At 46.7% G+C, this 26030-nt stretch overlaps 1 protein-coding gene and 1 long non-coding RNA gene across 3 annotated transcripts; both read right to left on the minus strand.

Moving 5' to 3' along the window:
• Window positions 1-551: 551 nt before the first annotated feature.
• Window positions 552-26030, minus strand: c20h18orf21 (chromosome 20 C18orf21 homolog). Its single transcript, XM_035759110.2, has 5 exons — window positions 25653-26030; window positions 16527-16549; window positions 15715-15926; window positions 2328-2503; window positions 552-1573 (listed from the first exon to the last, which is right to left on the minus strand). Exons 1-5 carry the CDS (start codon window positions 25748-25750, stop codon window positions 1420-1422), a joined length of 663 nt encoding a protein of 220 aa, XP_035615003.1. The 5' UTR covers window positions 25751-26030; the 3' UTR covers window positions 552-1419.
• Window positions 8470-13277, minus strand: LOC127909957 (uncharacterized). 2 transcript variants are annotated; one of them, XR_008073157.1, is made up of 4 exons: window positions 13141-13277; window positions 12909-13052; window positions 9318-12476; window positions 8470-9211 (listed from the first exon to the last, which is right to left on the minus strand). It is a non-coding gene; the product is annotated as an uncharacterized LOC127909957 (long non-coding RNA). The 2 variants fall into 2 exon arrangements; XR_008073158.1 differs by having other exon boundaries at window positions 9248-12476.

The following is a 26030-nucleotide window of genomic DNA, read 5'->3' on the forward strand; positions in this document are numbered from 1 at the left end:
TCAGACTGGGGCGAAGATTCACATTCCAACAGGAAAATGGCACTAAGCAAAGACAACACAGGAGTGGCTTTGGGACAAGTCTCAATGTACTTGAGTGGCCCAGTCAGAGCCCGGATTTGAACCCAACAGAACATCTTTGGAGAGACCTGAAAATAGCTGTGCAGCGACGCTCCCCATCCAACCTGACAGAGCTTGAGAAGATCTGCAGAGAAGGATGGGAGAAACTCCACAAATACAGGTGTACCAAGCTTGTAGCGTCATAACCAAGACTCAAGGCTGTAATTGCTGCCAAAGGGCCTTAAAGTACTTAGTACAGAGTCTGAATTATTTTGTAAATGTGATGTTTTTCAAATTTATTTTATTAAAGTAGAAAAAAATGTCAACCTGTTTTTGCTTTGTCATTATGGGATATTGTGTGTAGATTGATTAGGGGAAAAACCCATCCATTTTAGAGTAAGGCTGTAACCTAACAATGTGGAAAATGTCAAGGGGTCTGAATACTTTCATAAGGCACAGTATCTTCATGAGTTCTATCATTCAACACAGTCATATTTCAATTGAGAAAGTTTATTTCAGAGAAGCAAAATGTAGAAGGAATATACATGTGAGGTCATTCAGGATTATATGCAATGATACAGACCCACACATTGGATTAATTACAACCAAAGAAAATCTTTGTTATAAATTGTGTTGGATCAAAGCAGCCATTACAACATGCAGTCTAATAGTAATTGTGAATATGAACTTACTAAAAGATAAAATGAAAACCATCAATAACAAGAAACAGAACTATTGTAAAATAAAAAAATGTAGTTAAATCGCATCACAAGTTTCAGGCCTATCGCCTATTTCATTATAAACAGTTGATGTGTCCGATTCACCCAAATATGATTCTCAAAACCATCAGTAAACAAACATGTGTTTGGCACAGTGATCATAAGATAGTAACAAATGATCAGCCCTACCTGGCTGGTGATCTAACAAGAGGGAGAGTTTCAAGAAGACATGCCTTGTGGAGTTCCCCAAAATAAACCCAGAACAAAATACAAACCAGAGGACAATAACCAAGTAATAAAGGAATTACTTGAGTGATGTGGTGGTGTGGGACCATTCCCAGTTGGGACAGTGGAATTCCTGAGTGATGTGGTGGTGTGGGACCATTCCCAGTTGGGACAGCTCTACAGAAGGGGGACCTCAGGGGCAGTTGGGGGGTGGCATGTGAAGAAAAAAAACATGCCCCTTTAATTCTCTCAACAGGTGGCGCTGTGGCACTTATTGACTGACAGCCGACTCCTCCCTCCTATAGCCTTGTTGTTCTGAATTCCAGCAGGGCCATTCTAAGCAGGCCAGAGAGAGACTGGTTCAGTGTCATGGCTGACTCTTGGGCCCATGCAACGGAGCCCAGTGTTTGTCAGTCATTCAGAGGGAGGAGAGGAAGTCTTTGAGTCCTCCCTTAGTCTTGGTCTTTTGGTTGTCCTCCAGCATGAGGAACCTCTTGAGGCGGGAGAAGGCCAACTTCTTCACACTTGCGGGCTTTGAGGCCGAGGAGGAACCGGGGGTCTTAGAGGTTGATCTGAAAATACAGGAATACTGTCAGAATCTGCAAGCTGACACTGATTAAAGGTTACAGAGCGACTGCCTTTAAAAAGCAACACATTCTTTGATAACAGCCTGTGTGGCATCAATATGAGTCAGAAACAGTTATTCTAGTGTCAAAATCGACTAATGTAAATAGGATAATCTTCCTCATGAAATCAGTCTCGTCTAAAATGGAGTTCGGAACATCTGTGCGTCACAACAGGTTGGGTTTTGATGTGACGATGTTCATTTGTCCACTTACATGGGGTGAACAGCTGCGGTGATTACTCTCTATCCAATCGCATCGACAGTGAGACAGACCTGCCCAGCAGCTCCGACTTTGTTTACATCAGAGTTTTGACAAATTGCTTACTTAGATGTACAATTGCTCAACTAAAACATCATTGGCGAAAACTTCAAAATGAATGACAGATTTCTTGAGTTATATTAAATTAATTTAGGGGATTTTGAGTAAGTGAAATTGGCTTCTACAGTGTCTCATATGAGAGACGAACATCATTAACCAAATGCGTAATTCATCAGGAAACACCTCCAAGATTGAAATCAATTGTTTCTAAATCGCTGTGTTCAGTGACCACACAGTGGCCATCAGTTGAGTGATACCATCTATTGCCCTCACATCTCAAGAAGTCCCTCAAAATGCAGATTTTCAGCTAAGCGAGATGTAGTCAAAAGAAGTAAAAATGGGTAACATTTGAGGTACCGGTGGCCTGGTATGGTTTGTTTACCTTGGCGTACTGCAGGGCGTCTTGTCTTTGGAGGCGTTGGTTCTGTTGGTGGACTGGGGAGTCTTGTGTTTGCCTGCGCTCCAGGGGGTGCAGTGGCTCTTGGAGAGAGTGGCTATGAAGTTCCTGTTGACGCCGTTATGCTTGGACGTGCTGTTACAGGTGTGGCATGTAACCACCTGGGACGGCGAGAGGAGGAGTGGAGTAAATTAGAAGTAATGATGTCTCTATTTACAGGTGGATTCACACAGGGAACATGATTCTCATGTGGAGATGACACAACGTGTCTCAAAAACAATTCTGGACGTTAATGTTTGCAAGTGACTAACCAAAAGTGGTTCACTCAGAGATGAAATCAAATATTATTGGTCACACACACATGGTTAGCAGATGTTAATGCGAGTGTAGCGAAATGCTTCTAGTTCCAACAGTTCAGTAATATCTAACAATTCCAAACAACTACCTAATACACACAAATCTAAAAAGGGGTGAATGAGAATATGTACATAAGTATATGGATGAGCGATGGCCGAGCGGCACAGGCAAGGTGCAGTAGAAGGTATAAAATACAGTATATACATGTGATATGAGTAATGTAAGATATGTAAACACTATTAAAGTGGCATCGTTTAAAGTGACTAGTGATCCATTTATTAAAGTGTCCAGATATTGGGTCTTAATAAAGTATATATATTAACTCCCAGATTAACTCCCTGGGCACCAGGAGCACACAGGCCCGGTCTCCCTGTGCTGAAAACCCACATCCAGACCACTTTTTTTCCATTCACACGTCAATAGAAACAGGATGACGATCATGATTGTGTTTTGACAGGTTATTGGGCTGAGCCTATTTTCAGCAGCTACACAGCCCCAGATGTCTAAATATAACCGTTTCTCTGATACACAGAATCACATCAATATTCCATACAACTACAGATTAAGTGCAATCCAATGCACTTTCAGAGCCTGGGTGGGTCACCTGCAGACTGCCCCATTCTGTCCATCCCATCCATTGTACTAACAAAATGTCCCCTGAGACCTGAGTGCAGAGGGGCCAGGGTGAGAGGCCAGAGTAAGAGGCCAGGGTGAGAGGCCAGGGTGAGAGGCCAGAGGGGCCAGGGTGAGAGGCCAGAGTGAGAGGCCAGAGGGGCCAGGGTGAGAGGCCAGAGTGAGAGGCCAGGGTGAGAGGCCAGAGTGAGAGGCCAGAGGGGCCAGGGTGAGAGAACAGGGTGAGAGGCCAGAGGGCCAGGGTGAGAGGCCAGAGTGAGAGGCCAGAGGGGCCAGGGTGAGAGGCCAGAGTGAGGAGGCCAGAGGGGCCAGGGTGAGAGGCCAGAGGGGCCAGGGTGAGAGAACAGGGTGAGAGGCCAGAGGGGCCAGGGTGAGAGGCCAGAGTGAGGCCAGAGGGGCCAGAGGCCAGGGTGAGAGGCCAGAGTGAGAGGCCAGAGGGGCCAGGGTGAGAGGCCAGAGGGGTCAGGGTGAGAGGCCAGCCAGGGAGGGGCCAGGGTGAGAGGCCAGAGGGGCCAGGGTGAGAGGCCAGAGGGGCCAGGGTGAGAGGACAGGGTGAGAGGCCAGAGGGGCCAGGGTGCGAGGCCAGGGTGAGAGGCCAGAGGGGCCAGGGTGAGAGGCCAGAGGGGCCAGGGTGAGAGGCCAGAGGGGCCAGGGTGAGAGGCCAGAGGGGCCAGGGTGAGAGGCCAGAGGGGCCAGGGTGAGAGGCCAGAGGGGCCAGGGTGAGAGGCCAGAGGGGCCAGGGTGCGAGGCCAGAGGGGCCAGGGTGCGAGGCCAGAGTGGCCAGGGTGCGAGGCCAGAGTGAGGGCCAGGGTGCGAGGCCAGGTGAGGGCCAGGGTGAGAGGCCAGAGGGGCCAGGGTGCAGAGTGGCCCAGAGGGGCCAGGGTGCGAGGAGGGGCCAGGGGGCCAGCCAGAGGGGTGAGGGGCCAGGGGGGGCCAGGGTGCGAGGCCAGGGTGAGGGTGGGGCCAGGGTGCGAGAGGGCCAGAGGGGCCAGGGAGGCGAGGCCAGAGGGTGGGGCCAGGGTGCAGATGGGCCAGAGTGGCCAGGGTGCGAGGCCAGAGTGAAAGGCCAGAGTGAGGGGCCAGGGTGAGGGGCCAGGGGGCCAGGGGCGAGGCCAGGGTGCCAGGGTGCGAGGCCAGAGGGGCCGAGGCCAGAGGGCCAGGGGTGCGAGGGGTGAGAGGCCAGAGGCCAGGGGGCCAGGGTGCGAGGCCAGGGTGAGGGGCCAGGGTGCGAGGCCAGAGGGCCAGGGAGTGCGAGGCCAGAGTGGCCAGGGTGGTGAGAGGCCAGAGGGCCAGAGGGCCAGGGTGCAGGGTGAGGGGCCAGGGTGAGAGGCCAGAGGGGTGGCCAGGGTGCGAGGCCAGAGTGAAAGCCAGAGTGAGGGCCAGGGTGCGAGGCCAGGGTGAGAGGCCAGAGGGGCCAGGGTGAGAGGCCAGGGGCCAGGGGCCAGGGTGAGAGATGGGAGGGTGCGAGGCCAGAGAAGCCAGAGTGGCCAGGGTAGGCCAGAGGGGCCAGGGTGCGAGGCCAGAGGGGCCAGGGTGAGGGGGCCAGGGGGCCTGTGTGACAGAGGGCTAAAAGGAGAAGGCGCTCATATAACCTGAGTGACGCAGGCAACCAGAGGCCCGACTCAGTCACCCCCCACCCCCCTTCTCACCCTCAGGAGGAAAACATTGGCTTACTAAACTCAGTTTCTCTCTGCATCTATCCTATATCTAGGTTACAAAATGGCCTGTGTGTGTAATATGGACTTTCAAGCATGTCCTCTTGTTGTGCTTCTACAGCAAATATTGTGTGCAAGTAAACAAAATGCAATGCAATCCAGACCTAACAGATGTACTGTATGGCTTTGGCAATGCACAATTTCAACATCACTGACAAGCACATGCCTAATGACATCCCAAACCCTCTGATACAGACACTAATTCATTTCCCTAAGGAAAACTGCATGCATCCATAGATGTTCCGAAACAGAAACAAATCACGCAGTGTCATAAGATTCCAAGTCAGGCTGGTGACAGTGCTGAATGCTGATGCTGTGGAAAAACTCCAAGATACAAAGCCATGTTGCTGCTGAGATTTGATTTGGCAGAGTAGAGTTTCACTGAACCAGTGATTACCTGAGTGAGAATGTTTACTACTGAGCCCTGCGTGTCCAGCCTTATAAAGCAGAGAGAAGCACGGAGGTCGAGTCCATCCGGAGCCCAACAGCTAGCCAGCCAATCGATCAACAGAAGGGGGTGGAGCCTGCAGATGGGTTGACTGTTGTCACTGGCAACAGTCATATATATCCATATATACACCCTCCAGGAAAACTCTGGATTAAAGTGCTGGGGAAAAAAACACTATGAAAACAGAGCGAAACTCTTGGATACCCTGAAAGCATTTAGCCGGGTTTGGTAAGGCCATATATGGAAGTTGGTCAATGTTGATATGCCCTAAAACGCACAACAATAAGGGGTGTCATTTTCATACATGATCCTAGGCAGGGGACTCCCGACAGAGAAATGACTGTTTTGACCAATTTGTTCAATCCATTTAAAAGGAACAGAAACACAATATGGATACCGTCATAGTGTTTGGCTAGTAGGTCGTTGATGGTGATGTTGAACATAGCTGGTGCACCATTGATGCACCTCTGCATTTGTGAAGATAATCATTGACGAGGCTTTGTGAGAGGCCTGCACCCAGCAACCTCACAGGTCTCATGACCTATTTTCTGCAGCTGTTTCAGTACAGCGCTACAGGGAGAGAGAGAAAGGAAAACTCCACTGAACTAGTTTCAATGTTTGGAATCACTTTGGAGTTTGTGTATTTTGGGGTAAACTGCACACAGAGACAATAAAAAGGTCTTCACCAGTTCATCTGACTGAGGAAGTAGATTAAGGGCCTCATTGCCAACATCCTGAAGTATCCCTTTAATCCTACATTTCAACTCATTAAGGAGTTTGAGAGCCCTATGACAGAGAGCGGCCAAGGGGGTGGGCGTGTTTAGGGTGCCCAGGTACCTGTGGTGGATAGGTTAACATCATCAGCTGGCAGGCGATACAATCTTCTATCTAGTGTGTCATGACGGCGCCTAAGAAAATGTATTTTGCACAGTGATCATTTGCACTTGGTCTGGTATGAACAATTGTTAAAGAGAACAGCTATGCTTTTATCTCCCTCCTCTAACTTAGCTCTACCTTTAACCAAATCATAAATCCACAATGAGAATAAAGACAACACACTAACCCTCCTCCAGAAAGACCTATCAATTAGGCCTAAACGTTTGTCGAATAGTGACGAGAATCATGATACCAACTCAAAATCTTGCCCAATCATCATTATCTATCGAATTGACCCCTAATCCATGTATCGTCTGTGTGCTGAGTACCTACACGTGAGACACTGGCTGAGGACATTGAGCCCAGTGCTTTCATCAGCTCATTCTATTCTGTTGATTCTGGCTACAGGGGTACAGACCTAGAGCAGTCTAGCTAGCAGCATGTAGACAGGGTATGTAGACTGAGGGGTCTAGACATCTGATAGTTTGCCAGGGATCAGGATATACAGCACCTAATATGGGCAGGCCAAGAATTTGAAGGGCAAACAAAACCACACAGAGGGGTCAATAAAAGACCAAAAAGATGAACCCTTCATCATTGAGTATGAACAAAAACGTGACTAGACAAAGGTCACCAATTTATGACCGAAAGTTGACCACTGCAAATGTCAATCTCCTCGAGCCACCAAAAGTAAACCCTTTTCACCATCCCAGAATGTCTGTCCATCACTTGAGTGAAAAAAAATCATGCCTAGAGAAAACTAATCAATTCATGACCAATAACTTGGCTGAACTGCAGGTGCAATCTATGCACTGTATATAAACAATTAAAGAGGCCTTGTGATGAAATGAGCTCAACATCTATTAACTCCAGTGTCAGGTTACAGTGGTGATAAACGGTAACCCTAGCAACATGGACTATTGGGTAAAGTTTCCCCTACGTACAGGTCTAGGATCAGCTCACCCAATCCAAACCATTAGATCAGAGTCTATCTTGGGGGTAAGTCCACCCTACTCCGCAGCAGACCTCCAGAGAGACCGGTCAAGTTTGCAATTTCTTTATAGCACATAGCCTAGATCCTTCTGGACTGACGATCAGGCTTTGAAATGTCAACAGCACCTGCTGGTTCTTTTAGACTTTAAATGATGCGATCAGCAGCAAAATACCCTGGTTCCACGTCTTTTTGACAGCACAAACAGATCTGGGACCAGATCAATAAAATATACCACAGATATTGTCTATGTGAACAGGGGTCAAAAGAAAATGTCTGTTCTCCTTGCATATTTCACAAGTTATTTTCCTTTGATCTAAATACAAAACATACAATTGATGAGTGCTCTGGTCAGTGTTCACAGATGAGTTGAGGGAATTATTGTCATGCACATTCAACTGGTACTGGTCACTGTGGGTGCTGAGGCTCAAGTCAGTATTAAGAGGAGTCCAGCCACAGCTCAACACCTGTCTGTCAGTCACCTGTCTGAGTAGAAGAGGAACTCTGAACATGATCAACCACGAAGCCACAGTGTGGACTGGTTCCAAGGCTACCAGTGTTTCACACTTTCCACCAACGCAGGCACTCTGGCAAGTTGCACACACATTGAGTAAATGTACCTACAAACTCAATGACCGACAGACAGCCAGCCACACCGGACCACAAATATAAGCCACATTATGCACACTGATACATACATAGGAAAACACACACCTACACAGAGAAGCACATTAAAACACATGCATGCTGACAAACACACACAATCCTGCAGATGGGCTTTTTGTTTTCTATTAATTGTGGGGGCAGGTATTCTAGTGGTTAGAGCGTTGGACTAGTAACCGAAAGGTTGCTAGATCGAATCCCCAAGCTGACAAAGTAGAAATCTGTCGTTCTGCCCCTGAACAAGGCAGTTTACCCACTGTTCCTAGGCAGTCATTGAAAATAAGAATTTGTTCTTAACGGACTTGCATAGTTAAATAAAACATTGGCCGATCTCCATGAATACTAATCCCCTTTTTCTCTCTACCTAACATCCCTCTCTCTCCCCCAGCCCTCCCTGTGCTACCCCAGGCCAGGCTGGTTGCTGTGCTGACCTTGTATCTGGGGCTCCAACAGGCATCATTGCCCTTGAGGATGCTGACAGATGCATAACGGGCTGGCTTTATCCAGATGTGGACGTCATGAGGTTTTCATTTCCAGAGGTAATGACAAGTGGTCAGAGTGGCACGTGTTGAATGGAAACAGGATGGAGTCTGGGTCCTTAACATTGCACCTGTGTCAAAATGAGTGCATTATGTAGAGGATATAGGGTGCCATGTTGGAGGCAGACAGTATTGTAGAAGGGCATTGACAGAATCTGTTGTGATGTAGGAAGGGGCTCAAGCAACATGCCCACCCTCCTGGATGCCCTTCTACTGCCACATTATACCTGGTTGGCATGCCAGAGTGGGGGCAGAGGGGTACCTGGTTGGCATGCCAGAGTGGGGGCAGAGGGGTACCTGGTTGGCATGCCAGAGTGGGGGCAGAGGGGTACCTGGTTGGCATGCCAGAGTGGGGGCAGAGGGGTACCTGGTTGGCATGCCAGAGTGGGGGCAGAGGGGTACCTGGTTGGCATGCCAGAGTGGGGGCAGAGGGGTACCTGGTTGGCATGCCAGAGTGGGGGCAGAGGGGTACCTGGTTGGCATGCCAGAGTGGGGGCAGAGGGGTACCTGGTTGGCATGCCAGAGTGGGGGCAGAGGGGTACCTGGTTGGCATGCCAGAGTGGGGGCAGAGGGGTACCTGGTTGGCATGCCAGAGTGGGGGCAGAGGGGTACCTGGTTGGCATGCCAGAGTGGGGGCAGAGGGGTACCTGGTTGGCATGCCAGAGTGGGGGCAGAGAGGGTACCTGGTTGGCATGCCAGAGTGGGGGCAGAGGGGTACCTGGTTGGCATGCCAGAGTGGGAGCAGAGGGGTACCTGGTTGGCATGCCAGAGTGGGGGCAGAGGGGTACCTGGTTGGCATGCCAGAGTGGGGGCAGAGGGGTACCTGGTTGGCATGCCAGAGTGGGGGTATAGAAGGAAAAGTAAAAACCCAAACCGGTCTCTGCATTAATACAGGTATATCATAAAATACAGCATACCTCCCAGCCATAGAGACACTACAACCCTACATAAAGAGACCTAAGACAACAAGCATGGAAGCAACACCATATGGTAGCAACATTATAGGGCACAGACAACAGTACCAAAGGCAAGAAGGTAGACAATACATCACATGAAACAGCCATAACTGTCATTAAGAGTGTCCATGATTGAGTCTTTGAATGAAGAAATGGAGATAAAACGGTCTTAATCTTAAATTGAAGAAGTTTGGAACCACCAAGACTCTAACTAGAGCTGGCCGCCTGGGGAGGAAAGGCCTTGGTCAGGGAGGTGACCAAGAACCTGTTGGTCACTGACAGAGCTCCAGAGTTCCTCTGCGGAGATAGAACCTTCCAGAAGGACAACCATCTCTGCAGCACTCCACCAATCAGGCTTTTATGGTGGTGGCCAGACGGAAGCAACTCCTCAGTAAAAAGGCACATGACAGGTTGTTTGGAGTTTGCCAAAAGGCACCTAAAAACTCAAGATTCTCTGGTCTGATGAAACCAAGATTGAACTCTTTGGCCTGAATGCCAAGAATCACGTCTGGAAGAAACCTGGCACCATCCCTACGGTGAAGCATGGTGGTGGCAGCATCATGCTGTGGGGATGTTTTTCAGCAGCAGGGACTGGGAGACTAGTCAGGATTGAAGAAAAATAAACAGAGAAAAGTACATAGATCCTGGATGAAAACCTGCTCCAGAGTGCCCAGCACCTGACTGGGGTGAAGGTTCACCTTCCAACAAGACAACGACCCTAAGCACACAGCCAAGACAATGCAGGAGTGACTTCGGTACATGTCTCTGAATGTCCTTGAGTGGCCCAGCCAGAGCCTGGACTTGAACCCGATAGAACAGCTCTGGAAAGATATGAAAATAGCTGTGCAGCAACACTCCCCATTCAACCTGACAGAGCTTGAGAGGATCTGGCAGAGAAGAATAAAAGAAATTCCCCAAACACAGGTGTGCCAAGCTTGTAGCATCATACCCAAGAAGAGTCAATGCAGTAATCGCTGCCAAAGGTGCTTTAACAAAGTACTGTTCATCTAAAACGCCCCGAAAGCAGTCACCCTCCCATCTCCCGGTGTCATCTTGCTGTTTCCACCCTCTCCGGGTGTCAAAGCCCTATGTTGCACTTCTCTAACGTCCCGTGCGACGGGGAAACAAGTGACACAGCAGCCAGGTTCCATTGACCCAGGTAAGCATCAATGAAAAACTCAATCCTTGCAGCGTGTAATGGAAACGGCAGCTATAGAAGAAATGTTCAAAACATCAACATATTTATCTGCTCGACAGGTGGATTTTTACTTTCGTCTTTATTGCAACAAAAGATGATTAAATGTGTTTTTCGAATACATTCTGATTGCCAAATCATTTTGACGGTGTGCTCCACCACACATGTATCTATAAATGCCTACTGCTTGCAAAATCCTATTCAAATTAATGTTTTTTTGCAGGACAAGTATTGTCCTGACTTTGTAGAATCTCTGACGTGCTTCACCTTGCTTTTCTGATTGGCTGGATGAAAGTTTCACCATCCAACTATTACACATCTACAGGAGTAAAGGATTCACAGTGGCACGGACTGTAGCAAACATTTCCTCATCTCTCTCCACCAGTTGCATAGATACACCAGATTAAAAAAAAAAGACCCACGAGCTTCACATCAAACAGAATTCCTCTTGAAACCTGGGGGCAACTAATGTGGAGTGATATACAATCAAGGGGCTTTACACCAGGAAATAAAAATACATGAGTAAATAGGCTACATATAACTCAACTCTATACAGAAGCTGTAACTAGAAAATAGATCTATAACTTCATTATACTAAAATACTTCCTACATTTACTGGCCAAATGGCCTAGTGAATGCCACTAACCAAGTCCTACTCAACAGCCATATAGGCCTAGGAAACATCTCCACTAATCCTAAAATTACAAACAGAAATCAGACACAAAAACAAAGCCCTCTTAAAGCTGGGATCTGTGACCCTTCATCTCGCTCTCCTTACATTATTTATCACCCTCTTCCTGAGCGAAAGACTTCTGTTGGCAAAGAATGACAAGGAGGGAGGGGGGTTGTGGAGTAAGAGAGAGGGTGATAAATCTAATCTTCCTGTCTGTCTCATCGGCAGCTCCCACTAGAAGGTGTTGACAAATACCAGGAGAGAAGAGAGAGAGAGGATTCTTCCAATTATCTTCAGAGTGCCTCATCTGCTTTAAGGGTTATTCAGTACACTCACAACCACGCATGTCTATGGGGGCCTCGCACGTACACAGCTTGTGGAGCTCTGCTACTCACTGCTACTTTGTCTGGCCGAGTGACCAGGGATCTCGAAGTTGAATGGTAAAAATATCTCTGTGAAAAATGCAGCTAAAGAGGATTCACTTACAAGTCAGACGAAAGGAGGGAAAATATCAACATCTACACAATAGAGTTATTTTGTTCAGGAAGCTCATCCAGAGTAACAATGAATTCATACTGATAATGAAGCCACTTGCTCTAGTACTGTTCAAATACACAGCGCTTTCTCTGGATGAAACTAACGCACATTTGAAGTGAAGTAAACCACACTTCAGGAGAGGTCCGTGGTCCCAAAAAACTACATACAGAGATAAAGCAATACAGATATCTAGCGGTATAATTTCCACTTGTGTACCTTTTGCAACCGAATTGGCCAAAATAACTACTCTCTCATCGAACTACTTGTGATCACAACTACTTTGACTCTGACGTAACCTAAGCGTTACCTTTGACTTTGTCCCTCTCGGTCTCCACTAACTAAATGCTTTCTGTTCCTCTGTGATCGTCATTGAGCTGACCTATCACAACCGGACCCTGGCTGCCTAGGGATTCCTCAGTGTTCCCGACCAGAGTGAGGACTGAGTCTCTACGGGTCCAGAGCTGCATACCAAACAAGACCTGTTCCTCAGTGTTCCCGACCAGAGTGAGGACTGAGTCTCTACGGGTCCAGAGCTGCATACCAAACAAGACCTGTTCCTCAGTGAGCCTGACCAGAGTGAGGACTGAGTCTCTACGGGTCCAGAGCTGCATACCAAACAAGACCTGTTCCTCAGTGAGCCCGACCAGAGTGAGGACTGAGTCTCTACGGGTCCAGAGCTGCATACCAAATAAGATCTATTCCTCAGTGAGCCTGACCAGAGTGAGGACTGAGTCTCTACAGGTCCAGAGCTGCATACCAAACAAGACCTGTTCCTCAGTGAGCCCGACCAGAGTGAGGACTGAGTCTCTACGGGTCCAGAGCTGCATACCAAACAAGACCTGTTCCTCAGTGAGCCCGACCAGAGTGAGGACTGAGTCTCCTACGGGTCCAGAGCTGCATACCAAACAAGACCTGTTCCTCAGTGTTCCCGACCAAGTGAGGACTGAGTCTCTACGGGTCCAGAGCTGCATACCAAACAAGACCTGTTCCTCAGTGTTCCCGACCAGAGTGAGGACTGAGTCTCTACGGGTCCAGAGCTGCATACCAAACAAGACCTGTTCCTCAGTGTTCCCGACCAGAGTGAGGACTGAGTCTCTACGGGTCCAGAGCTGCATACCAAACAAGACCTGTTCCTCAGTGTTCCCGACCAGACTGAGGAGTGACCTGTCCTTCCCGACAAGTGAGGGGTCTCCAGAGCTGCATACCAAACAAGACCTGTTCCTCAGTGTTCCCGACCAGAGTGAGGACTGAGTCTCTACGGGTCCAGAGCTGCATACCAAACAAGACCTGTTCCTCAGTGTTCCCGACCAGAGTGAGGACTGAGTCTCTACGGGTCCAGAGCTGCATACCAAACAAGACCTGTTCCTCAGTGTTGACCAGAGTGAGGACTGAGTCTCTACGGGTCCAGACATACCAAACAAGACCTGTTCCTCAGTGAGCCCGACCAGAGTGAGGACTGAGTCTCGGGTCCAGAGGTGCATACCAAATAAGATCTATTCCTCAGTGAGCCTGACCAGAGTGAGGACTGAGTCTCTACAGGTCCAGAGCTGCATACCAAACAAGACCTGTTCCTCAGTGAGCCTGACCAGAGTGAGGACTGAGTCTCTACGGATCCAGAGCTGCATATCAAACAAGACCATGTAGAAGCACTGCAGTTACAAAGAAAGGCATTATAAATTGTGATTGATTTATTGACATAGCAATCTGTTGGCTCGCACTCTGGCGGTTTCCCTCTACAAAGTTGATGGGAGACTAGTGGTTTGGAAGGGGAATAGCTGGCCACTGTACAGGAAAGGGGAGTACCCAACCTGACTTGAACACACTGGCAGTGACCAAAATCTGTCTTGCCTACCATGTACTGAAACGTACTGTGTGCTTATCATACTACATACAATCACCTACTATCAGCTGTTGTCAAACACGTTGTTGTGAACACATGATTCTCTTCCTCAGTAGTGTGCAGCAAATTCTACTAGATGAAAAGCCTGAACGAATATGACATCGTGGAATTTAAAGCACACTACATTTTCAAAATTTCACTTACTATAAAACTTTTTATTTTGGCATACCCAAAAAAGGTATGGGACACTGCCAGTATGGGACACTGCCAGTATGGGACACTGCCAGTATGGGACACTGCCAGTATGGGACACTGCCAGTATGGGACACTGCCAGTATGGGACACTGCCAGTATGGGACACTACCAGTATGGGACACTGCCAGTATGGGACACTACCAGAGTGCATTAGATGCTGCCAGAGATATTCAATGAGGCAAAGTTTCGGCCGATATGAGTCTTCATTAAGCCATTTTCAGCTCCGATATCTAGAGGGCCTTGTCAAATCAAAATGGTACTTTCCTGATTCTGTGTCCCTGATGGAGAAAACTGCCCTCTGACCACGCTACTCTTGACATACACTATGTATACACAAAAGTATGTGGACACCCCATAAAAATTTGTGGATTCTGCTATTTCAGCCACACCTGTTGCTGACAGGTGTCATGCAAGCACAGTCGTGCAATCTCCATAGGAACACACTGGCAGTAGAATGGCCTTACTTCATGAATCACACTTCACCATCTGGCAGTCCGATGGAGAAATCTGGGTTTGGCGGATGCCAGGAGAACCCTACCTGCACCAATGCATAGTGCGAACTGTAAAATTGGTGGATGAGGAATAATGGTCTGGGCCTGTTTTTCATGTTTCGATCGAGGCCCCTTAGTTCCTGTGAAGGGAAATCTTAACGCTACAGCATACTGTATAAGGACATTCTAGATTAAGCTGTGCTTCCAACTTTGTGGCAACAGTTTGGGGAAGGCCCCTTCCTGTTTCAGCATGACAATGCCCCCAGGCACAAAGCGAGGTCCATACAGAAATGGTTTGTCGAGATCGGTGTGGAAGAGCTTGACTGGCCTCCACAGTGCCCTGACCTCAAACCCATCGAACACCTTTGGGATTAATTGGAACGCCGACTACGAGCCAGGACTAATCACCCAACATCAGTGCCCGACCTCACTAATGCTCTTGTAGCTGAATGGAAGAAAGCCCCCGCAGCAATGTTCCAACATCTAGTGAAAAGCCTTCCAAGAAGAGTGGAGGCTGTTACAGCAGCAAAGACGAGACCATCTCCATATTAATGCTCATGATTTTGAAATGAGATGTTAGACGAACAGGTGTCCACATACTTTTGGTCATGTAGTGTAGTTTCCTTATCTGAACTGGCTTATCAGTGAAGTGGATGGAAACTGCAGAGGTAGAGACCAGGCACATATCAGAGAGGAAGAGGTGAAATGAGAGGGTTTACGCCGACCGAAATTAAGACCACAATTTTTGTATGGAGGTTAATGAGTGTCGTATTTGGTCAACAAAAAATGTAAATGTTAATTTGCTTAGTTGATCGAATAGAAGTTTTGTAATGGTTAGGTTGTTACGAATGCACTGATAAGTGAACGTGCGTGGCAAAAAAAAAAAAAAGTTGCGCCCGTTGTCCACGCATGCATCTGCCCTCTCATTGGCTGGAGTGGTCCCACCTGATCTCGCCTCCTCCCGCCTGCCTTCCATCTGTGAGGCCATGTATTTCCATTGTTAGAGTGGTTACTTAACGATCTTGTCAATATACTAGATAGTCTTTGGTCATATTCACTAAAAACTTAACAGAAAAAAGAGACCAAAGCGGGGAGGGGCTACCTGAACTTGTCCAATAAGAAACACTTGTTTTTGTTGCAATTTTTTTCTCTCCCTGTAGCAACATTTTTGTTACATTTTGCACAAATGATTACAAGTCTCACCAGAGATGATGAGGAGCCCCTGAACCTCCGTAAGATGTCCATCTGAGCCAGGCTGAGCCTCTTGCCCTTGCCCTCCCTCTGCAACACGCTCTGCACCCTCACCGATGCATGCCGCTTGGGATGCAGCCGCATGCGGTGGTTGTCTGGGCGACGCCACTGGAAACAGAAGGGACAGAGCTCTTCTTCAGGGATGGGCTGGAACTTGGCTGGAGCTGGGAGAAGAGAAGAGAAGAGAAGAGGAGAGGAGAGGAGAGGAGAGGAGAGGAGAGGAGAGGAGAGGAGAAGAGGGTCAAGCACAAGGAAGAATAAAGTACACATTGAGGGATGTGAAGTAATGTATGTGTTTATGGTACAGTCAAGTGGAGTATGAGGGTGTAGGTTAGGTCAGATGAAAAAAATATGTGAACTATGGTAAAGGGAAATGTACAAATTATAACAGTGCTGAGGCCGTCACATTTAACACAAAATAAACATTTGGGATAGAGTTGAGTGTCAAATGAAATATATTGAGTCCAGGGGATCATGAGTATGAAATAGTAAATAATTGTGATGAGAACTGTGCAGTACAGAGAGTGTGTGTCTCTCTCTCTCTCTCTGATGGGGACAGCTACCAGTACCCACCAGTGTAATTAACATGGGATTATAGTGTTTTCTTCCCTCATGCCTAGTGCCTACAGCACCATGTTGTATGTGCATTCTCATACCGTGCTTAAGCAATAGGTGTGATGAGCATAGGATAAATGCAAGAGAAATGAACTAGCCTAAATTATAACTGACAAAATGATTTTGCCAAGGTTATAGCTACTTCTTACCTTTCATTCTCTGGTGTCTCCCCCTGAGAAACAAAAACACAGAAGAAAAGTTAGGTTTTTGTTGTGAAACAGCTGTCACTTCATTATTGATCTGCTTAGATAGAACAGTGTTTCATCTGAGAAGACTCTCCCATAGCTTGGAGTTTGTGTTTTGGCTTGTTTTTCTTTCACAACACCTTGAGGGGCGTCAATGCAGAGTTTGAAGGTCAAGTTTACTTTTCAAAAATTCTGCCAAACCTGAATTTGTAAGTTAATGTTGATTCATCTGTAAACTGAAGCAAGACTCAAGGTGTGTTTTGATACTCTTGAAACACTCTTACTAAACACTCCTATTCAGTGTTGAAAATGTAAACACAATTAACTTTTAACAAGTATGCCTAACTCCAACCACACTGCTAAGGGACATTTGCTATTGTGGAAAAGGTTTGCCAAGGGCTTCCAACCAAACACCCGGGAGAAAAGCAAACAAGGATTTATCTACAATACAGGGCTTCCCACCTCCCTGTAGTCTGGGCTTTGTCTCTACTGTCTGCCTCTTATTTTGGACAAACAGTTGACTAGGCCTTTCCTAAGTCACGCTACAATTAGCCACAGTACACTACGCCAAAAGTGACTCATGATATTTGCAGTCAGGCAACAAACAGGGCAGCACGTGCAGCGGCGAGAGATGGGATAGGGGACCTCGCTTGGGGCTTTAATCTCACGCTGACCTGCCGAAGGACTGTCACGGAGACACTGACAGCGGTTTGCTAGTCACACACCGTGGCTATAGAGAGATGGGACTTTGGAACTGAAATCTGATGTTGGACAGCCTGACTCATGGTCAAGTCTCAGTAATGTCTCCAAACTACAGGCTGTATAGAAGTCTTTAGATTAGGCTAGAGGGGAAGGGCTCGTGTCACAAACAGGGGGTCATGAGGGGGAGAAGAAGACGGTGGGAACAAGTGGCAGTGAGATGCAGGAAAAGCGCTGGATGAGAACAACTAGGCGACAGAATAGTCTTCCGACAGGTGAACAACGTGATTCCTCATACTCCTCTGTTGGACTAACCAGCTTGTTCACATAATCAATTGACATTAGATCATTCAAACAATACAGAGGAACAGTTACACTTTTACAGAAAACATGATCAACTTCTGACTTCTTTTAACTTTGGGTCGATCATCTAATAACCAGAATGTAACATCTGAAAACTTTCAGAAGTGAGATCAACAGCAGTGACCTAATTCACATAACTACCAATCACTCCAGTTAATACAAACACTTCCAAATGGCCCCATTTAGTCACCAAACTCCCGATCCCTCCTGTCTCAAGCCTCCAGTATTTATGCTGCAATAGTTTGTCGGGGGGCTTGGGTCAAACTGCTATATCTGGAGTATTTCTCATGTCTTCTCCGGTGTGAATTTAAGTATGCTTCCTGTAATTCTCTCTCTCCCCTCCCCTCCCGGAGGACCTGAGTCCCGGGACCATGCCTCGGGACTACCTTGCCTGATGACTCCTTGCTGTCAACAGTCCACCTGGCTGTGCTGCTGCTCCAGTTTCAACTGTTCTGCCTGCGGCTATGGAACCCTGCCTGACCTGTTCACCGTACGTGCTACCTTGTCCCAGACCTACTGTTTTCGACTCTCTCTCTCTCTACCGCATCTGCTGTCTCTAACTCTGAATGATTGGCTAAGGAAAAACCGACTGACATTTACTCCTGTGATGCTGACCTGTTGCACCCTCGACAACCACTGTGATTATTATTATTTGACCATACTGGTCATTTATGAACATTTGAACATCTTGGCCATGTTCTGTTATAATCTCCACCCGGCACAGCCAGAAGAGGACTGGCCACCCCTCAGATCCTGGTTCCTCTCTAGGTTTCTTCCTAGGTTCCTGCCTTTCTAGGGAGTTTTTCCTGGCCACTTCTACACCTGCATTGCTTGCTGTTTGGGGTTTTAGGATGGGTTTCTGTACAGCACTTTGAGATATCAGCTGATGTAAGAAGGGTTTTATAAATACATTTGATTGATTGTCTGCCTGGTAGAGGCTCAATGAAAGACATCCCATCCCACTGTCCAGATGAGCCCCTGGAGATACAGAAAGGGGGGGCTCTCTTCCATGCTAATCTAGTTAACATTCTTCACATGAATTTCCTTTAAATGCATACTTAGTGGAAGATAAACACTGGCCCCTACTACCCAGTTAGAGCAGGGCAGAGCCCACTTTAGGCCAGATGCTATCAACAAAGAGTTTAAAGTCTGGAAATCAGCAAGGCTCAGAGTCTCTGGGCCTCTATGGACATTTGATACAATCAGAGTGTGGAGGAGAGAGAGCAACGCCCTGTTTACTAACCAAAGCTCAGAAATAATAACGCAGATGGTCCAATGCAACAGCTTGGCTATAGAGTGGCAGGGGAAAAGAGGGTGAGGGATGGGGGCAAGCCCCCCCCCCACACCCCCTGGTGGCTCTGCAGATGGTCCAATGCAACAGCTTGGCTAGAGTGGCAGGAAAAGATGGTCCAACCCCCTGGTGGCAGATGGTCCAATGCAACAGGTTGGCTAGAGTGGCAGGGGGAAAAGAGGGTGAGGGATGGGGGCAAGCCCCCCCCCACACCCCTGGTGGCTCTACAGATGGTCCAATGCAACAGGTTGGCTAGGTGGAGGGAGGGTGAGGGATGGGGGCAAGCCCCCCACACCCCCTGGTGGCTCTACAGATGGTCCAATGCAACAGCTTGGCTAGAGTGGCAGGAGAAAAGAGGGTGAGGGATGGGGGCAAGCCCCCCCCCCACACCCCCTGGTGGCTCTACAGATGGTCCAATGCAACAGCTTGGCTAGAGTGGCAGGGGAAAAGAGGGTGAGGGATGGGGGCAAGCCCCCCCCCACACCCCCTGGTGGCTCTACAGATGGTCCAATGCAACAGGTTGGCTAGAGTGGCAGGGGAAAAGAGGGTGAGGGATGGGGGCAAGCCCCCCCCCACACCCCCTGGTGGCTCTACAGATGGTCCAATGCAACAGCTTGGCTAGAGTGGCAGGGGAAAAGAGGGTGAGGGATGGGGGCAAGCCCCCCCCCCCCACACACACCCCCTGGTGGCTCTACAGATGTCAAGGCCCACAACTGGAGATTGCACGGTGTAGGGCAGCAGTCTGGGTCTCACGTTATGGGTCGAGGCAGGCAGGGGAAGCTGGGAGAGGCGCAATCCCTCAGGGTCAAGGGGTGAGAGAAGGGAGGGGGTGACACTGACCAATGAGATGGGCAGGTGAGGGTTGGAGGGGGAAGGGTGGTGGGGAGAGAAGTCATCGACAGTGACACCAAAGTGCATCGGCGTTATGCCTGTGACAGTCTAACGTGCTGCTTTGGTCAGCCTGGCCTCGGCCTGTCATAGCCCACATACCTCCCTCACTGGTTTTACAGGAAATATGAGTAATGACACGAACACTGGAAACAAACACTCCAGTGACGCATGGCTGAAACCATAAGTGGAGACACAAACAGCAAGGAGGAACTTGAGGGAACCTTAAGTACGGTATGCAGGATGACTGCTCTGTGGATAAATATGATAGAATGTCTGTATTCTACACATCCTTACAGGACATGCCACCAAGTTGCTGTGTTGAGGATCCTTTTCTCCGTACTCTCGTGACAGCTAGTACACAACATTTGTTTCTGTGTTTTGTTCCTCATGTAACCTATAACAAGATATGGTACCAATGAGTAGCCGAACACACAATTGTAGACTTCACATGTAAGAAAGGTCAAATCATCTGTGCTTGAGTGTGGCTCAATGGGTAACACCGACCACAACTATAGTTCTAATAGTCTATATCCCTTAGTCTACATCCTATATCCCTTAGTCTACATCCTATATCCCTTAGTCTACATCCTATATCCCTTAGTCTACATCCTATATCCCTTAGTCTACATCCTATATCCCTTAGTCTACATCCTATATCCCTTAGTCTACATCCTATATCCCTTAAACGCCACTCTGGACCTCCAAGCCAGTTCCACTGCATGTTTTATTGTTCCCCTCTAATCAGGGACTGATTTAGACCTGGGGTACCAGGTGGGTTAATTAATGATAAGTTAGAACAGAAAAGCAGCAGGCTCCGGAGCTCTTGGCATAAAAGTATCCCTGGTCTATATATTTCCAGAGTGCGGGGTTCACATCATGGTTATTTGTGTGCTGCATCTTCCCTATCCGTTTAACACAAAGAAAATCTATTATCCTTTCAAAAAATAAAAGGTCCAATCAGATTTTTTAAATAAAATTAATTAGACATTGTTTTTGGTGGAGTTCCCCTTGAATGGCTTAAAAAATTATCCATCCATTCAACATATATAACCCTCCAGGCTTGGACAGCTGTGTTATCAGTAGGATCTGTTCAACATATATAACCCTCCAGGCTTGGACAGCTGTGATATCAGTAGGATCTGTTCAACATATATAACCCTCCAGGCTTGGACAGCTGTGATATCAGTAGGATCTGTTCAACATATATAACCCTCCAGGCTTGGACAGCTGTGTTATCAGTAGGATCTGTTCAACATATATAACCCTCCAGGCTTGGACAGCTGTGTTATCAGTAGGATCTGTTCAACATATATAACCCTCCAGGCTTGGACAGCTGTGATATCAGTAGGATCTGTTCAACATATATAACCCTCCAGGCTTGGACAGCTGTGTTATCAGTAGGATCTGTTCAACATATATAACCCTCCAGGCTTGGACAGCTGTGATATCAGTAGGATCTGTTCAACATATATAACCCTCCAGGCTTGGACAGCTGTGTTATCAGTAGGATCTGTTCAACATATATAACCCTCCAGGCTTGGACAGCTGTGATATCAGTAGGATCTGTTCAACATATATAACCCTCCAGGCTTGGACAGCTGTGATATCAGTAGGATCTGTTCAACATATATAACCCTCCAGGCTTGGACAGCTGTGTTATCAGTAGGATCTGTTCAACATATATAACCCTCCAGGCTTGGACAGCTGTGTTATCAGTAGGATCTGTTCAACATATATAACCCTCCAGGCTTGGACAGCTGTGATATCAGTAGGATCTGTTCAACATATATAACCCTCCAGGCTTGGACAGCTGTGATATCAGTAGGATCTGTTCAACATATATAACCCTCCAGGCTTGGACAGCTGTGTTATCAGTAGGATCTGTTCAACATATATAACCCTCCAGGCTTGGACAGCTGTGATATCAGTAGGATCTGTTCAACATATATAACCCTCCAGGCTTGGACAGCTGTGTTATCAGTAGGATCTGTTCAACATATATAACCCTCCAGGCTTGGACAGCTGTGTTATCAGTAGGATCTGTTCAACATATATAACCCTCCAGGCTTGGACAGCTGTGATATCAGTAGGATCTGTTCAACATATATAACCCTCCAGGCTTGGACAGCTGTGTTATCAGTAGGATCTGTTCAACATATATAACCCTCCAGGCTTGGACAGCTGTGTTATCAGTAGGATCTGTTCAACATATATAACCCTCCAGGCTTGGACAGCTGTGTTATCAGTAGGATCTGTTCAACATATATAACCCTCCAGGCTTGGACAGCTGTGATATCAGTAGGATCTGTTCAACATATATAACCCTCCAGGCTTGGACAGCTGTGATATCAGTAGGATCTGTTCAACATATATAACCCTCCAGGCTTGGACAGCTGTGTTATCAGTAGGATCTGTTCAACATATATAACCCTCCAGGCTTGGACAGCTGTGTTATCAGTAGGATCTGTTCAACATATATAACCCTCCAGGCATGGACAGCTGTGTTATCAGTAGGATCTGTTCAACATATATAACCCTCCAGGCTTGGACAGCTGTGTTATCAGTAGGATCTGTTCAACATATATAACCCTCCAGGCTTGGACAGCTGTGTTATCAGTAGGATCTGTTCAACATATATAACCCTCCAGGCTTGGACAGCTGTGTTATCAGTAGGATCTGTTCAACATATATAACCCTCCAGGCTTGGACAGCTGTGATATCAGTAGGATCTGTTCAACATATATAACCCTCCAGGCTTGGACAGCTGTGTTATCAGTAGGATCTGTTCAACATATATAACCCTCCAGGCTTGGACAGCTGTGATATCAGTAGGATCTGTTCAACATATATAACCCTCCAGGCTTGGACAGCTGTGATATCAGTAGGATCTGTTCAACATATATAACCCTCCAGGCTTGGACAGCTGTGATATCAGTAGGATCTGTTCAACATATATAACCCTCCAGGCTTGGACAGCTGTGTTATCAGTAGGATCTGTTCAACATATATAACCCTCCAGGCTTGGACAGCTGTGATATCAGTAGGATCTGTTCAACATATATAACCCTCCAGGCTTGGACAGCTGTGATATCAGTAGGATCTGTTCAACATATATAACCCTCCAGGCTTGGACAGCTGTGATATCAGTAGGATCTGTTCAACATATATAACCCTCCAGGCTTGGACAGCTGTGTTATCAGTAGGATCTGTTCAACATATATAACCCTCCAGGCTTGGACAGCTGTGTTATCAGTAGGATCTGTTCAACATATATAACCCTCCAGGCTTGGACAGCTGTGATATCAGTAGGATCTGTTCAACATATATAACCCTCCAGGCTTGGACAGCTGTGTTATCAGTAGGATCTGTTCAACATATATAACCCTCCAGGCTTGGACAGCTGTGATATCAGTAGGATCTGTTCAACATATATAACCCTCCAGGCTTGGACAGCTGTGATATCAGTAGGATCTGTTCAACATATATAACCCTCCAGGCTTGGACAGCTGTGATATCAGTAGGATCTGTTCAACATATATAACCCTCCAGGCTTGGACAGCTGTGTTATCAGTAGGATCTGTTCAACATATATAACCCTCCAGGCTTGGACAGCTGTGTTATCAGTAGGATCTGTTCAACATATATAACCCTCCAGGCTTGGACAGCTGTGTTATCAGTAGGATCTGTTCAACATATATAACCCTCCAGGCTTGGACAGCTGTGATATCAGTAGGATCTGTTCAACATATATAACCCTCCAGGCTTGGACAGCTGTGATATCAGTAGGATCTGTTCAACATATATAACCCTCCAGGCTTGGACAGCTGTGATATCAGTAGGATCTGTTCAACATATATAACCCTCCAGGCTTGGACAGCTGTGATATCAGTAGGATCTGTTCAACATATATAACCCTCCAGGCTTGGACAGCTGTGATATCAGTAGGATCTGTTCAACACATTTCCCATAAATCGGTTCTTTCCACAGAGACTCAAAAATCTGGATAAACTCTTAACGGGTAGCCTAAAAGTAACGTTCCTTAAATCCATCCTTAAATCCATCCGTAAATCTATCCCGACCGGGCCTTTCATTTTCATTTCCATTTTAAAATTCTACCACAAATTTTCTGGCTCAGGTGAGTGAGAGGAAAAACAGACCAAGGGATTCAGAGGTTACTGGCCCAGGCCCAACTCAAACACAGTCCACACTACAGCAGCCAGTGGCTTAGAGGATTGCTCCAGAAAATTACACGGGACTTTCTCTAACTTCAGTATAATGCCATCATCATTCTGTGAAATCAAAAAGATAATGAAAATGGAATGAGTTCCTGTTTTGATTAGTGGGTCTCTATTTTTATTTTACCTTTATTTAACTAGGTAAGTCAGTTAAGAACAAATACTTATTTTCAATGACGGCCTAGGAACGGTGGGTTAACTGCCTTGTTCAGGGGCAGAACGACAGATTTTTATCTTGTCAGCTCAGGGATTCAATCTCGCAACCTTTCGGTTACTAGTCCAGTGCTCTAACCACTAGGCTATCATCTCAGACGGTTCTGAAATCATTTCTGTACATAGTAACAGATATGATTAGCATTCCTGTTTTTTTGTTAAAATATAATTAGATCACTGAGAAATTAAGCCAATTGATTGCAGACAAATTAGCCATTTTAATTTATAGGATTCAAATATTCAATAAAAATTGTACCCAACATCCGACTTCAACAAAACTTCTTCCAATGAGTAAGACAAAGGAATCCCCCCCAAAATGTAAAATGCCACCCACAGACCCCCCACATCCCAGTCCAACAACCAGTGTCAATTCTCTGTAGTATGATGCTGTGGCTTGTGGTATTACTTCCCCATACTACGTAATGTAATTCCCTGGGAATCTGGAGAGTTAAACAAATTTAAATTTAACCACTGTTCAGAGAAGTGTATCATTGAAGTGCCTTGCATTATTTACCATAAAGTAGTGTGAACATACCACGTTTTGACCACTAGATGCCAATGCTCCTGTATACCGCCACATTGTCCATGTTGCTGGTATAGTGTGTTTATTTAATAGAGCACCACATTCCCTTTTCAACTTTGGATAGAAAACCAATACATCTGTCTCATTATGAAAATAGATTGTCATCTTCACATTTCAAGCCATTCCTGTATGAAAGCAATTCCGTTTTTCCTTCTTGGATATGAAGCATGAAAATCCTAATATAGTGACAAGCATTGGATTTGTGCCACAAATGATTGAGTGACAGACTGGCACCATTGTAGTGGTCTATCAGCTTCGAGCTCCGGAGCAGCGAGCTCTTAGCAATGTCATGGCATTGATTTCCCGGGGGCTCAGGATGGCGAGCAGATAGCCAGAAGCACCTAGATGGTACGGCACAGTTTCTGGCGGCTGGGTTAGCTCATTAAGGCTGCCTGCTATTCGAATTGATGTATGCAAACATACAGGACAGGAGCATGCTAACTTTCAAAATGTGTATTAGACAAAGCAGGCCTGGTTAGGGACTACCTCTGTACATTGGCAAACGCGTGCTTGCGTGTGTTGCGTATCCATGGCTAATGTGTGTCCTGTTGGATATGTAGTTACAAAATGCATGACATTGTTTCAAGACAACAATAACTTAACAAACTACATTGGTCTAAAAAAACAAACATTGTGAAAAGAACAATACAAAAACGGAACAAATTAACTTGGCATGATATTGAACTTCGTAAAGTTACACAATGTTTAATTAATTGCACTGTGCGACTCTGCCACCTCGTGTCACTATATGATCATTACATCAAATATGAACGAGATGTAGCTATTACGTTCTATGTAATAAAGAGAGCGCTTACATGAGAAAACGTGACTGCTCCGGACAAATGTCGTGATACAGTAGCGATGCAGCCTTTAAAAACTTGTGACTTGAGCCTGTGGGGTCTGTAAAAGCCATGTTTCTCTGTCTTTGCCACCGACTCGAGAATCCGCGTGTGAGAAAGGCTGGTCACTTCCTGGCCGCCTTGTTTAACCTCTTTTGGAGCGTTGATAAGAGAAATAAGAGTTTAGAAGTCACATTACCTTGAAAATTATCTTCAAGAGCAATAGAAATCGATAAGATATATGATAGTTAAATGATTTGTTTAGGTTTAAACAGTGATCATTCTCTTTGCATGATAGCCAACCCTACACTCCGTCATAATGTTGCAATCCCACAATGCTTCAGGCTAAGCGCA

The sequence above is a fragment of the Oncorhynchus keta genome, chromosome 20 (genome assembly GCF_023373465.1).
Source record: "Oncorhynchus keta strain PuntledgeMale-10-30-2019 chromosome 20, Oket_V2, whole genome shotgun sequence".
Taxonomy (NCBI): Eukaryota; Metazoa; Chordata; class Actinopteri; order Salmoniformes; family Salmonidae; genus Oncorhynchus; species Oncorhynchus keta.